The sequence below is a fragment of the Thunnus maccoyii genome, chromosome 21, assembly GCF_910596095.1.
Source record: "Thunnus maccoyii chromosome 21, fThuMac1.1, whole genome shotgun sequence".
Classification (NCBI taxonomy): domain Eukaryota; kingdom Metazoa; phylum Chordata; class Actinopteri; order Scombriformes; family Scombridae; genus Thunnus; species Thunnus maccoyii.
This window is the reverse complement of record NC_056553.1, coordinates 26481612-26496400: the sequence shown is the minus strand read 5'-3', so window position 1 is coordinate 26496400 and position 14789 is coordinate 26481612. Positions and strand designations below refer to the sequence as shown.

Below are 14789 nucleotides of genomic sequence, written 5' to 3'. Positions count from 1 at the left end.
TATTTTGGGGTTGGTTGCATTTATTGAAATGTGAAGTGCAGCTCAGCAAGTCATGTGGAGCTGGAAGGAAACTGCTGTGTACTGGAGTAGATGAAGGGTTACTTCTTTGAGTTTGTCGTCCATTTTGGTTAAATAAATCTTTCTAGTCTTCTGAGGGGGCAGGACAGATGTGTATGTTCCTTGAATTTAAGTGACCTTCCCACACTTCCTCTAGAACCCACATAAAAAAGATATTATAAAACAACAGACAAATTTTTCCATTGCATAACAGATCACAGACAAAAACAACATTCTTAAATGAGGAGGCAAATTGTCAAATGTCATAATGTATATCAGTATCTATTACAACTACATACTGATAATGCAGATACTCTTTGCTTTCTATAGTTGACATACCACAGCATTTCTGATGGATGCTGATCTTTCACACCTCAGTGAATCTGTGCTGAACTATTTCTGATTCCCTGATTTACATTCTGCTTGTGCTGTAACCATAAACACACTGTACTACCTATATGGATAGTCTGTGAGGCAGGCAGTAACAGAACCTGTGTAGTTCCTAATTCAGCCTGCTGGCTGCAGTAAGTCCTCACTGTAACTAAAAGCTCAGAAAGTAACTCCTGCCATACACAGACTCTGCATAAATTACAGCAGTCGTAGGATTTAGAGGAGATTCTTCCAGCCATGTGCACGTCTGCAGGAAAGCTGCCTTTCACACTATAAGCTCGCTGAGTGAAACAGTTGCTATTAACATTTAAAGAGACATTAGGACATCTGATCTGATTTTATTGGGCTCTTGTGACACTGAGAAGAATGAAATTAGTACATCAGACCTGCTAATCCATCAAAAACAACACACCATAGCACATTTAAATCATGTGACATAACAAATATTTAGGGCTGGGTTTGTTTCACATTCATTTATATGCTATCTGACTTTCTATACAACCACCAAAACAATGTTTTTTTTATTTAGTATAGCACACAGTGTTACTTTTATATTCTAAAATGATAATTTATTACTTTTATATTCTATTTATATTAGGAAATATCAAACAATCGGACTAATCATTTGGGTGTTTTAACACACTGCTGGCATGTCTTCATTTATCTCTTACTGCTTAAACTTTAAACTTTATTTGTGTTTTGATAAAGAACACAAAAACAAAAAAACAAAAAAACAAAACAGATACAGTACAATAAAAAGCAGACTAGATCAGCACACAAGTTTATACATACTGATATATTGAATTCACATGCCCACTATGGCATACAGTTCCTACATCAACCAGTACAGACATTCTTTCCTTTTGTATCATCTTGTATCCTCCATATCTGCTCCACTGACACAGGGGGCCTGGTCATTAGGGATTGGCAGATATTTGCAGTTGGTCTTGGTTTAGAGGAGCTATAAGGGGAACCAGCCCTTCTTTCTCATGCTGCTCACTCCATGCATACTCATCAGAGTGTCCCACATCCTCTCACTCCAGCTTCCTGGGCCAGGACAGAAGCACCTTCAGGAAGGACTCCTGTTAGACACTTCTTGAGGAGTATAATGGGCTTTCAGAAAGAGCTGTTTTATTTTTAGTCCGTGCCTGTTAGGTCACTAACTTTGTGTTTATTCTCAGTTACTTGTTTTTTAGGTACACCTAGCACAAACAAATGCAGTCTGATCCAACAGCCCTGCAATGAATCCTACATCCACGAAGGCTCTAATGTTCTGTTTTTGTTGGAACTGTTTTAGAGAGGTGTAGATTCAACTTTCTGTTCATTGTTCATTGGATTACATTATACTGAGAGGTGTTTCTAACACTTTGTCCACAACATTTATATCAGTGACAGAGTTTTAATTTGGTTGAACTAAGAAACAGGTAAGTGTAGATTCCAGAGGTGCATAAGTGGTGACAGACTGGCGAACATGCATACTTAGCAGTACTGCTGAGAGATGAGATTAACCTCATCATCTCCATTCGGTGACAGTCCACACCTGGGTTGTGGTTCTTAGCATCATAGTGTCTGGGACACTCATGCACATGAGGACATGCCTGCACACACACACACACACACACACACACACACACACACACACACACACACACACACACACAGTCTGAACTTCCAATCTGTCAGACAGCAGATTGCACACTCTCACAGTGAGGTCAGTGGTCTTGCTGCAGATGTCCTCAGTGTAATTAGATTCATTGGACTAAATTGAATTGTGAGCTGAATCATAAGACAAGTGCAGTGCCACCTCTCTGCACTCCCTCTGTGCTGGGCTGTCTGGGACTGAGAATGGGACAGCACACACATAATAAAAGCCGCTCTAATCTTTTTACACAATGCTATGCATTGTCAATCTGATCCTCAGCCAAGCAGAGTTCATATGTACAGTAATATATCTATTTTTATCATGTAATCTTCTTTAAGGGGGTATCATTAAGCCTTAGTAACAATAGTGGTCTGATCTTATAAAGTCATACATTCAACTGTTTAATCAGGCTCTGTTCAGCTAAGACTCACTGTTCTACATATAGTTAGTGTTTGTTTATTGACCGTGACTCAACTATGACGGCTTTGTTATTTCAGTGCTGCACTATCATTTGTTAAACGTACTTTGTGGGTGACACTGGCTTTGAGCTGCATATTAAACATGGTTTAAATAAAGTTGTATATAGGCATTTGATTTAGTGAGGAGTGAAGGGTTTTCTAATCAATTGATTTGTCTTATTCCAAATATGGCATCTACAGTATGTGTTGTTCTGTTTCTTGTTCAGGCTGGTGAGGTTTATTGTTGAGTGTTTAGTGTTAGAAATATCATTGCTCCATCTCTGCATACTTCCCAGACTTTCAGTTTGTGCTTGAAGGGCAGATTCATTTACTGTTTGTCTGTATACATGCACACTTCTAGTGTGTGTGTGTGTGTGTGTGTGTGTGCATGTGTGCGTGCATGTGTATGCTGTAGCTAATATCTAATGTCTCTGCCTTGGTGTCACAATCCTTTTTGGTTTCACTCCATCTGTTGTTCCTTTCACTGTGACATTTTCATCCTTGGCGCCCTGTATTGTGTGTGTGTGTGTGTGTGTGTGTGTACGTGTGTGTGTGTGTGTGTGTGTGTGGGTTGATTTAACGGCAGAAAACTCAATCATGAGACTGAATACAAGGAGTACAGTTATTAAGGTTATTATTATCATTATCACAGACAGACAGACATACAGACAATAACAAGACGCAGTTACAATGTATGTGATGATATGATAAGAGTCAAGGAGTTGACATTAGATAAAGTAGAGTATGTATGGGTAATGAGTGTGTGTGCATGTTTGGATATTTGTATGAGAGAGACTTGCTTAGAGCTGCACCGAGGCCAAGAGGAGGGTGCTGGCCCATTGCTGATCTTGTGCCTTGTCCTGCCTTGGACCGCTCCTAGACCGTTTGGGAGAGAGTGACACTCTTTGTTTTCTTTGTCACGATTGTTCATGTTTTATTTATTTATTTGGGTTTTGTTTGGACTTGTTTTGTTTTTCCCCTTCAAAGAGGGAGGGAGGTAGGCGCTGCCGACCCCGACGCCCTCCCACCCCCACCGGAGCCCCTGCTGCACCTCCAGAAACACTGTTTCTGGTGACATATAAAATCAAAGAAATGATCATGAAAATATTCATCAGCTGGAGCCGTATGTTTAACTTTTCATCGGTGGCATGGTGGCATCACTGATGGGTGTGATTAGAGGTGCAACAGAGCACACGTCAAAGGGGAAACAGAATTCAAACAGTCAACCAGAGAGGATTGGATTGTACTATACTGTTGTGACCATTTCACTCCTGTCAAATAGTCATGTCATTACATTTTAAAAGCAGTTAAACTGAAAGATATTGATATGAATTCAGCTACTGATCTGACTTAAAAAAAAACCTGTTAAACCATGATTATCAGTATTATATGTGTTATGTTGATGCTGCATACCTTACAGCTTCTACATAATATACTGCGTATAGAATATACCTCATCCGTTGCTGTTACACACTGGATATGGCTGAAAATGCCTAGAAATTTAATCTGAAAATCTGCCCTGTAACTCACTGTAGATGATTTGAAAACAACCATACAGCGTGAGGTGCGTGCATGTGTGTGTGTGCATGCTTGTGTTTGGGAGGGTGGAGGAAGGGGGGTTGTATTGAGGGAGGATGGAGGGCTGGCTGCTGTCACTCTCCACCTTAATGTATCCTGCACTGTTAGCAAGCTGTCCATGCTGTTGCTAGCAGGCAAACGACATGGTCGAGCTGCAGAAACCCCCTGCAGGACCCCCACTGATGTCAGCCTGGAGAGAGAGACAGAGAGAGAAAGAGAGCGAGAGAGAGAGAGAGAAAGAGGGAGAGATGGACTCTGTGAGTTAATGTGAGGAAATGAAGCAGTGCAAATGGGTAGAGAGACCCAGAGAAACAGGAGAAGAGAGAGAGGAGGCAGCCGCTGTATGAGAGGCAATCCAGAGCAGAGAGGTGAAGGGAGGCGAGAAGCGCTTGCTACAGCTCTCCTGTTCTGTGCATGGGAGGAGGAAGCAGCAAGTTGACAGCTGAAGCTTACCTCAGCGAATAGTGCAGCAGATAGGAGGCCACCTCCTCCTCCTCCTCCTCCTCCTCCTCTGCGCTCTCTCCCAGCCGGGGAAATAAACCACCTGCTCAGTCGCCTCGCCTCCTCTTCATTTCCACTCACCTCTTTACTGCCCACTCGTATTTCCCCCCTTGTTGTTGTGCGTCCGGATCAGGATGCGGACCCAGCAGGGTTCGGAGGGGGGCGTGCCCCTGCCCGGGGGCAGCTGTGGCAGCAGCGGCAGCTGCAGCTCAGGGCTGTCACCAGGGTCCGACTCGGATGGAGGGAGCCCGACAGGCGGAGTAGTGGACAGCATGGTGGACGGAGGTCTTGGGGTGGGTGGATGTATGGGGGGAGGTGGAGGAGGTAGCTTGGGTGGCACTCTGAGGGGGGTCCTATCTCGCTATTGGAGCTTGGAGAGTCTGCACTCCACCACAGGTAAGTACCCCGCACACACGAATATAATGTCTCCTTTTTTCATGCACATGGGCGCATACGCTGAACTGTATGTGACCACACCAGCAGGCTGACATGTTGCCATGAGGTTAGTGTGTTATTCAGGGATGGGTTAGATGTACAGTGTGTGTGTGTGTGTGCGTCATGCCATCCATTCAGCTGACACCCGCTGACAGGGTAGGTGCTGTGTTGATGTGTTTGGGTGGGCCGGCTGCTCGGCTTTCTAGTCATGCAGAAAGAGCCAGAAAATACCAACAGCTTCACCTTTCACAGCACAGTTTCCTACAGTGTCGAATCTGTGTGTTTATCTGCTGCACACAGGCTATATTATGCATGTAAACGTTTGTTTGCCAAGGTTGTGGTCATGTTAGCCCTCAGGAAGAATATACAGAATCTGACTGACCAACAGCTCTCTCAGCTCTCTGGACAAGGGTTGGGTATCATTTCTGGTATCGATGCTGTTGTTTTTTTGAAGCATATTTTCAAGCATTTTGCCATATTTGAAAATGACAGTACAGGAAATGAGTGTAGAGAGAGGAGGGATGACATGCAACAAAGGTTTGTAGGCAGACTCAAACCAACAATATCGCATTTACATGGTCAGTGTATAAAACCACTTGACCACCAGGATGCCTCCATGAGACATTTTTTCAATATCACACTTTAAGAAACATAAAACATTTAAAAATTTAACAAAAGGGGTTTTTAACAACAGTCATTCTCAAACATTAAATGTCCGTACACAAGCTAGCAAGAATTTTGCCAAAATAATTCAAATGAACAACATTTTGATTTGAATCAGGAACTATCTGATCAAAGATCAAGTAAACAACATTATGATAATGACCAAAAATTCAATTTTGGCTTTTTTGGCAGTTCAAGTCTCAGTGCTATAAACATTTTTTGGACTAGGGCTGCAACTAAGGATTATTCTCATCATGGATTAGTTTATTAAATGTTCAAGAATAAATAAAATTTGACCAAAAGTCCAAAACCAAAAGATATGACATTTACAAAGATATCACACAGAGAAACGCAGCACATCCAAACATTTGAAAAACTGGAAACAGCAAATTTTTGCTTGATAAATAATTTGAATGATTAATGAGGTTGGACATCCAGCCCTACTTAGGTCAATAGACAACACTTTTTTTCTAATGTGTAATACTGCACCCTCTGGTTTGTTTATCAGCAGCAGTGTTTTCTCATGGACACTGGCTGCAGGCCTGGGAGTGTTGTATTGTCTTACAATGATGTCCTCTTGCTTGTATTTAGCTTGTTTGTTTGTGTACATGGATACATGGATACATACATGGTTATGTACCTTTGCATCTCATAATTGATATGCATACTTTCTACTAACCAGTGTTACCTGTCCGCCAATTTTTGTTGTCATGGGACTGTGTTCACTGCAGCTTGCTGAATTAATACCGAGATGAACAGAAGAGAAACTGACCCATCAGCTCAGGACTGTGTACCGCTGCAAGATGCAAAGCTGGGAGCAGCAAAATCAGTGGAGGGGAGACATATTAGCTCATAACACTGTGGCATTTAGCCAGGATCTGCCTCGCTGCAATGGCATCATATTAGCTTTATCATGTCTCCCAGTTGTTGCCGTTGCAGCTTTGTCAGTCAGGCTGTGTGTGTGTGTGTGTGTGTGTGTGTGTGTTGAGCTGTGGTTTTGAAGTTGTAAAGGATGGAGTGTGTACATTCCAGAAAGGGAGGGTGGGGGATGAAAATGTACAGTAGAGTGGGAGGAGGGTCGGATACAACGCCATTGGAACATTAGCAAGTGTTTGTTGCTCAGTCAGAAGTGGACGGAGAAGCATATGTGCTGGCATGCTGTTGTATTCACAAACATTACACACACTTGGAAGTAAAAAGAAATGTGTGTAGTCACATACAATACACTATATATACAAATATGTCCTTGATCAATTCTATTTTTCTTTCTTATTTTTTCTGGGCAGCCATATTCTCACTGCCTCTCTCTCTCTCATATACATACGCACTCCCACACAGCAACCTTTATCTGCTCTCAGTGCCTTGTAAACCTATAGAGACTACCTATTAGAACTACCCATTTGGATGTATCAATGATACACTTAAAGCTGTGTTTCAAGCTGTGGCTTGAAGTGGTAATCCTCCAATGGCAAGGTTGGAGACTGCTCTTACCCAAAAAACAACAGCATTAGTCATTGTTCAAAAACTTTTTCCTGGCATGTGACCTCTTGTGGTGGAGCAAAGGCAGAAGTAGTGTAATGCTGTTATAGCAGCATAAAACCTTGGAGGATCATCAAAAATGTTTGCATTCTGTCTCTTATCAGCAGTTTTGATCTTGACCTTTCTCTAATACTAAACAAATTGCTTAAAGGGTTCAGTATGCTTGAAATAAACTAGTTTGTATGATGTGTCATCCAACCATGCCTGAAGGCAAAGTGTTTATACCTGTTCTGAATGGCTACACTGCATACTTTCACAATGCCCTGAATGCTTAGTTTGCAAAGCTTAAATAACGTCATCTCGACACACATGTCCATAAACAGCTGTCTGATCTGTAATCTTGGTTGCTGAACCTTTATGCTGTTGTCCACTGTCATATTCCAGATCTGATTCTGAATCCAACATGTATGGATGTATTTGGATGTATGGATGTTAAAGCAGTGCTACTGTTGTTTGTTTATGCAGCCCCTGGAGCTGGCCAGTCAGTACAGAGTGGGCTCATTAGGAGGGGAGCTTTAAAGAGACAGGAGCTAAAATGGCCTGTTTCAGACAGAGGCTGAACTGAGGGGCTGCATAAAGAGCCAGCATAATGATAAATAAGGATTTTTTAACTGTAAATCATGCAAAGATTTTCTAGTAGAGCCCCAAAATATAAATATAGACCTGGAAATGTGCAGAATATGTCCCTTTTGAGGAGGGCATGGTCGGTCAGTTATTTGGTCCATCAGTCCAGCAAATTGGTCCAGGAGAATCTTGGCAGAGAGGATGATCCTCAGAGGATGATTCCTAATGATTTTCGTGACTCCCTGACTTCATCTAGTGCCACCATCATGTCAAGGTTTAACCCTGATCAACATGACCAAGATTGTGCCATGAAAGGTACAGTAAGTTCTAAAGTAGTCACCCAAATTAGAGAATTGTTGAGTACATTTTGTATACAACAAATCTTTAACATCAAACCCTCAAGCTGAACTGGGTGTACTGAATCATCAGTGTCAGTGACTGAAACAGTACCACATAAACAATTAATGCAATACAATGCAATAACTCTGCTGCAGAGAGGTGGCTCAGCTAAGCTAATAGCCTTATAAACAGTACTTCTACAGGCTAGGGCCTTTTGTATTGAACTGAAAAGTTCAAACCACAAACAAACTTACTGCTGAATTGAAGACATTCAGAACTGTAATGTCACAGTGCTATCAACAGTGATGCAATTGCTTACTGATGCATGTTTCAACTTTGACATGATTGTTATCATGAAATGGAATATGAGTTGAATCCCTGTTGTATCAAATCTATCAGAATAGGAAGTAGCACAGTGATTTATTAACCCCAGCATGTGCAACTTTACAAATTAAGCGTAATGTCCTGAGAATTGTGGGTATACAGAGAGTGAGAGCGACAGCAGCACTGGGCTGTCTTGTTTTTGCCCTTAACAGATAGGAGAGGGAGTGAAGTAGAGTTTGGGGTTGAGATTTCCTCAGATGGAAATTAGAAGAGAAGTTTAATCTGATTTAGGTTGGATTGTTTTTTTTCTTCTTTTGGAGGGAGCTGGGGCAAATGAAAGTCCTTCCATTTAGTGCTGGCAAAGTGACAAGAACACATCTGTCTCCTGGACAACACTGAGCCCCTGCGACAGACACACACACACACGCACATACACTCTGCTCTACTGAACTCATGAAATAAATGGAAGAAGCACATACTATTTTATCCTGTTGCTGATGTTGACCTCATCATTGCTCATGTTAGAGGAAAATGGGTCTTGAGGATGCTCTTCTACTGTTGTTTATCATTCCTGGGTCTATACTAACAAATCTGTCCTTTAGCCTTTCAGATCTGTTTCTGGCATTCAAGTGTTTAATTGAAATGGGCACCAGGTGATCTATTGGCAACTAGAAGGCGTTGCAAAACAATCACCACAACTTCTCTACTCCGACGATCCAATATCCAAGTCATCACTGTTAAGTGCCCAACTGCAACCTTAATGCCTAGTCACACCAGAAAGTGTCAAAGCAAAATTCATAAAATTAAACATTCACAAAACTATTTGCAGGTCTTGCTGTTGGTTGCAGCTGGTTTTGTTTGTGGCAAAATGAATGCTCATTGAGCAGTGCAGGATTATATACAATTTGATTGTGCAACACAACTAATATGACAGCTTCCTCAAAGGTTAGCACTGTCAAAATGCTTTGTAATTGGTGTAATGTTCATGTCAAACAGTTGAACTCCCCATAAAATCACTGCAAACATGTACCTTGCCTCTGCAAGCTAATTCACTGATCATGATGATTCCAATATGATGAATTGATTTTGTTTGAAATTTCACTATTATAGATTTTGTTGTGATGGGGTTCTTACGAAGCATTTTACCTTTTGATAATGTCCATGTCTGCTTATCATTTGTGTTGCTGGTTAATTTTAATGACAGAAGCATCTTGTGAATGCAACTCTGCTCAGCATTCAAATACTGTTTTCTTAAGAACATGAACAGACACACCAACAGACTTCTTGAGCAGAGATTTGCTCCATTCAGCTACAAGAGCATCAGTGAGATCCAACACTCAGGTCAGTGATCTGTGCCGGCCAGTCAAGTTCTTCCGCACCAAACTGGGAACACCGTTTTTACAGAGCTGGCTTTGTGCACATTGAGCTTCATGCACAAACCAGTCGTATGAGTAGATTTGTTCTCAACATGCACGTATGAGTGATTTAAGAACATTTGTAGTGTGTAAAATCTGATACAGAAATTATCAAAACAAACTTAGCGAAAAATTAATATTCCTTTTTACCATATTATCATCATCATGGCTGCCAATTTACTGAAAGGTTTGCAGATTTTATGATTTTATGGCCATATTTTGGTGCAGCAACTTCTACATTTCAGTAGTTGCTAGGAAACTTCTCCTACAGCTGCCTGCGTCTCTCCGCAGGTCTCTGTCCAGTATCATGTTGTGTTGCAGCTGACAGTGTAACATCACCTACTTTAGGCTATAATATTCTCTCCTCTGTCACATGACTGTCACATGACCACCTCTCATCACGCAGCGCTTTGCTTTATAAAGATGTTTTTTTAGCATCTAACTTCATGTCAAAGCACTCTCTCTTTATTTCTGTCACAGTGCAGAGCTGCTCTGAAGACATGTTAGCTGGATTCATATTTTCTTATTGTTTGGTGTCTCCTACATTTGACTTGGAACACTTGTATGAGAAAACCTCACAGAAAAAAAGTTGAGCATTTGAGCAAATGTTCTTGCATGAGGCCCGTTGTCTTTTTCATTCATGTTGAAACAGGAAAGGGTCAAGCACAAACTGTTGACACAGAGATGGAATAAAACTATCGTGTAAAATATCATTGTATGTTGTAGCATTGAGATTTACAGATTCAGAATCAGATTTAGTATTAGTATGTATGTGGACAACTGAACAAACTACAGTCTACAAAGTTGAGACCTAAATATTTCAGCCATAATATCACTGAAACTAAGACACCACACCATGAACAACAGCCCAAGACCCTTAAGTATATGTGGACTGGGGTGTCCACAGACATTTGAACTGTTTCCTCACCCCATGGTTAGACTTCATTCTCATTCGTTTACCATCATGCAGCATGACGCTACTCTCTCCCAGCAGTGGCGTGTTGTGTCCTGCCTGACCCCAAACCACCATTACACATGTTACTTCCTCCTCTAAGAGGCTGTGCTGCACAGCCCTAATCACAATAAAAGTAATCAAGATGATGCCATCGTGATGAGGTCGTGTGTGGAAATATGTCTGTGACTGGTCCATGCTTGTATTAACACTTGCCTCTGTGTGGGCGTGTGAATTAAAGCAAGGCCAGCTGGCAAATGTGCAGCACGCTGTGCCACCCAAACACACACAGACACACATACAGACACACACACACACACACACACACACACACACACACACACACACACACACACACACACACACACACACACACACACACACACTGCCAACTGTCCTCATCTGTGGGGCAAGAAACAGTGAGGGGAGGAGGGAAGGATGTCTGAAAGCATCCATCACAAAAAAGGGAGGCACAGGGCTCTCTGGGAAATAGGTCGCTGTGGAACAGCCATTAAGCCTGAGGCATCTTCATGCTCTACCTCTGCTTAAGTTACTTTGTTGAGATGAGCAGAACTCATGCAATAATTCTCTTGGTTTTATCCATTTGTGAAGTACATTCATCATCAAACCCATTATCATAACTCAACAGCAGTCTGCATCAAAGAAAGATTTTCATAACACTGTTATTTGGGGAGGAACATCCCTGCTGGTTATGTTCCAGAGAAGTCAGATACCAGTAAAATCAACTCCTGTGTAGTTTCTCTGTGATTTCCCTGGTTGCCATGGTCATGCGGCGAGTTGTGTCGACACACTGAAAAATGTTCAACCATCATCAATTGCTGTGAGCATTCACAAGAGCAGTGTGAAAGTACCTTTAATGCTAGCATGTCAACTAAAGTGAAACACTTGAGTTTTGTATGGCAGATAGAGAATTCTATCTTTTTAATCAAAAAGAATCTTCAAGTACTTTTTGTACTTTTCAAGTACTTATTTTTTTAACTTAAATAACATAACAAGAATCAAAACAAGAATTTGATAAAAAAAAAAAAAAATGATGATGATAATAATAATAATAATGTCAAGCAATAAAATTCGAAAAATAAAAAATCAGATGCTCTTCATCTAATTTTCCTGTGGTAGCTACAGGTTGTGAACATTCAGTAGGCCACCTCTCAAAAGTGTTTCTGTTCTCTCAGACAACAAAAGATGATACAGATCTTTAAGTTGAAATGATTTATAACTAGTTTCTGGCAGGTGTCAAAAGGTAAACCAAATCAGATCCAATGCTGGATCTCAATTTGATAATATGCTATTGCAGCTCAACTTTCAACAGGCTTGACACTAAGAATCACTCTGAAGACCAATCAGAATCCATATTGCACAGTATTCTTCTTCCGGTGTGTGACAATGATCAATATACCAGAGTTAAAGTCGTCCCTGCACTGAGTGTCAAAACAGAAGGGTGATCTAAAGTGCTGGGAGCAATTAGCATGGCTTAATGGCACTGTTGTCTCCAAACAGCCCATTACGTCATGTCAGAGGAGCACAGCGTGTTCCATAAAAGAGATGGAATGCTGTGGTGGTTGTCGTTTAGGGGCGCATGATTTCATGTTGCAATGGAAGTGAGAGGTTTTTCCACAAATCAATGGTCTCCTGTGGTTTTTCTTTCAATGATGATTGATTAAACAGTAAATTATATGGGAAATGTTGGAAGAGTGTTTTTTCCTTTTCAAAATTATGAATAATTTGTTGGATATGGATTACTGCAATGCATTGTTTTAAAATTGATTTATAACGTTCATGATTTATGATTAATAGGATTTAATGATTAAATGTATAGTATCCAGTTTACTTTTGCTGTTTCCCTTCTCTATCTGTGTCACGACTAATGTGAATACATTCAGACGACATCAGTAGCTGGTGATGTCTGTGTGGAGTCATTTCAGTGATCGTGCATATTTTTATGTTACAGGCCTTGCTGTACTAGAAGGTGAATTGTTTGCCATTAACCTGTGGTGGACTGTTGAAGTTGTTGCGCTGTGACTCAGTTTCTACATTTCAAAAGCAGGTCTGCATCATGGATATGGAAAGTAAGAGTTGTTGTAGCACCCCTGCTATGTACAAAAAAAAGAAATTGGGAATTTGTGGGTAGCATATGCCTTCTAGTGTTTGTGGAAGGAAGGTATGTTATTTTGTTTAGTTTTTTCTTATTCATTTATCATCAAATCTGTATCTGCAAGGGCTAAGTTAAAGGCAACTTGATTTCTAGAAAACATTAAACCTTTCATCCAAAAAGTTGAAGGGTTATCTTCAAATGTGGATTCATCCGCCGCTGAAAAAAGTCCCCATGAAATGCTCCTATTTGAGCAACATTTGTTAAAAACTTCAGTGACCAGCTGCTTCAGGAAATGAGTTAGGAGCTTTTTTTTTTTTTTTTTTTTTTTTAAAAGATGAGGAACCAGTGGGCTTGTGGCTGAGAGTCACAGAGAGAGGAGGGAGGTCAGAAAGTACTGAGAGAAAGATTAGTTAGGTAGTTAGTTGTTTTGTTAACAATGAGAGAAATATAGAATAACAACAGTTACTTCCTTGAAATGTTTTTAAAGTAGGGCTGCATTCTCATTTTACACTATATTTTTATGAACTATGATACGTGATACTTTTTACAATTTTCATTCTTCATCGTTGTGTACTATTGCTTTGGCAACTCAGAAAAAACCTTGCTTTATCTGAATGTTGTGCAGCATTTGATATAACATCACCATATACAATCATTTTCTCTCAGCACCTCCAACTTTGATTGTCTCCCCATGTCCCATAGTTTCACAGCATAGCATTTAAAGTTAAAACTTTATCAGATCAAGGATCACCAGATGTCATTTCTGTCTTTTGACTCTTATCTTTCCACTTAATAGATAATCTTTAGTCTGGTCTTTTGAGTCTTTAGTTATTCCCAGTGTATCATTTACTAAGTGGCACATGTTACAGCCTCCATACATCTAATGCAGCATTAAAACACTTTATTTAACAGACAGTGTGTAATCAACCACCTCCCTGTGGCTGGCTTGGCAGCACCCCAACTATACAGAAAGCTAAAATTATTTCTCTTTGTCTTTGCTGGAGAAAGAGGAGAGGAGGAAGAAAAGATTGCTTCCCTGTCTCTGCTCTCTCATTGGCAGGCGTATAGTGAGAAGACTTCTCCTTTAAATAGATTTCCTCTGATGGCAGGGCAAGCCAACCCCCCCCCAGGCTGAGAAGAACTGAGGCTGAAACTCTCTCGTACTTTCTCTTTCTGCGACTCTCTCTTCATCGCATCCATCCCTCACTCTCGCCTCGATGCCACTCTGCCCGTCACCGCTGGGAAGGGCAGAGCAGGGTGATGCAAGGTTTGATGGTACAGCTGCCTGCACGCTGGCTGCTCACAATCGTGTTGAATGACAGGGAGGCAGAGAGACAGCAGAGAGAGGATTGGGTTTGGAAAGATGGGGGGAGGCTAGCAATTAAATTACAGGTTGACAAATGCCTATAGCTGCCAGCTGCATCACTTAGACGGTCCTTTTGGTCCTTCATGTCTGCTTTATAGCAAGGCAAGGCTTCTTCTCTGTCCCTGTTTTCTTTCTTCTTCCTATCTAAAGCATCTCCATAGTATCACTAATGTTTGTCTTCAGTGATTATGCAGTACTCATTGAGAGCAGTAGGGCCTAATTTGTTTCACACTTTCGTTATATGACTTTTTGTTACATACCTAAACATCAACTGCCAAGATTTAATAGTGTTGCCTTTGTGAGTCGTTGCAAATGATCAGGGGAAACAGGTTAAATTAATGTCCATTGCTTTTCTTTGTCATTCCATGCATTCTTCTTCTTCATCAAAACTTGGCGCCTAGATTACCCATGATGCAACTTAGTTCACGTTACCGTACAGATTCCAGTGTG

General features: G+C 41.0%; 1 protein-coding gene across 2 annotated transcripts in view; it reads left to right on the top strand.

Moving 5' to 3' along the window:
• The window catches only part of arhgef4 (Rho guanine nucleotide exchange factor (GEF) 4), a 139152-nt gene that overhangs the window by 74906 nt on the left and 49457 nt on the right, over window positions 1–14789 (top strand). The window contains exon 1 of one of the 2 annotated variants that reach the window (XM_042399143.1): window positions 4629–5022. The exons of the other annotated variant lie outside the window; for it this stretch is intronic. Within the exon in view, the coding sequence (XP_042255077.1) occupies window positions 4761–5022 (262 nt within the window). The 5' untranslated portion in view covers window positions 4629–4760. Of the gene's footprint in view, window positions 1–4628; window positions 5023–14789 lie in introns of those variants that run through there. 2 annotated transcript variants of the gene reach the window in all.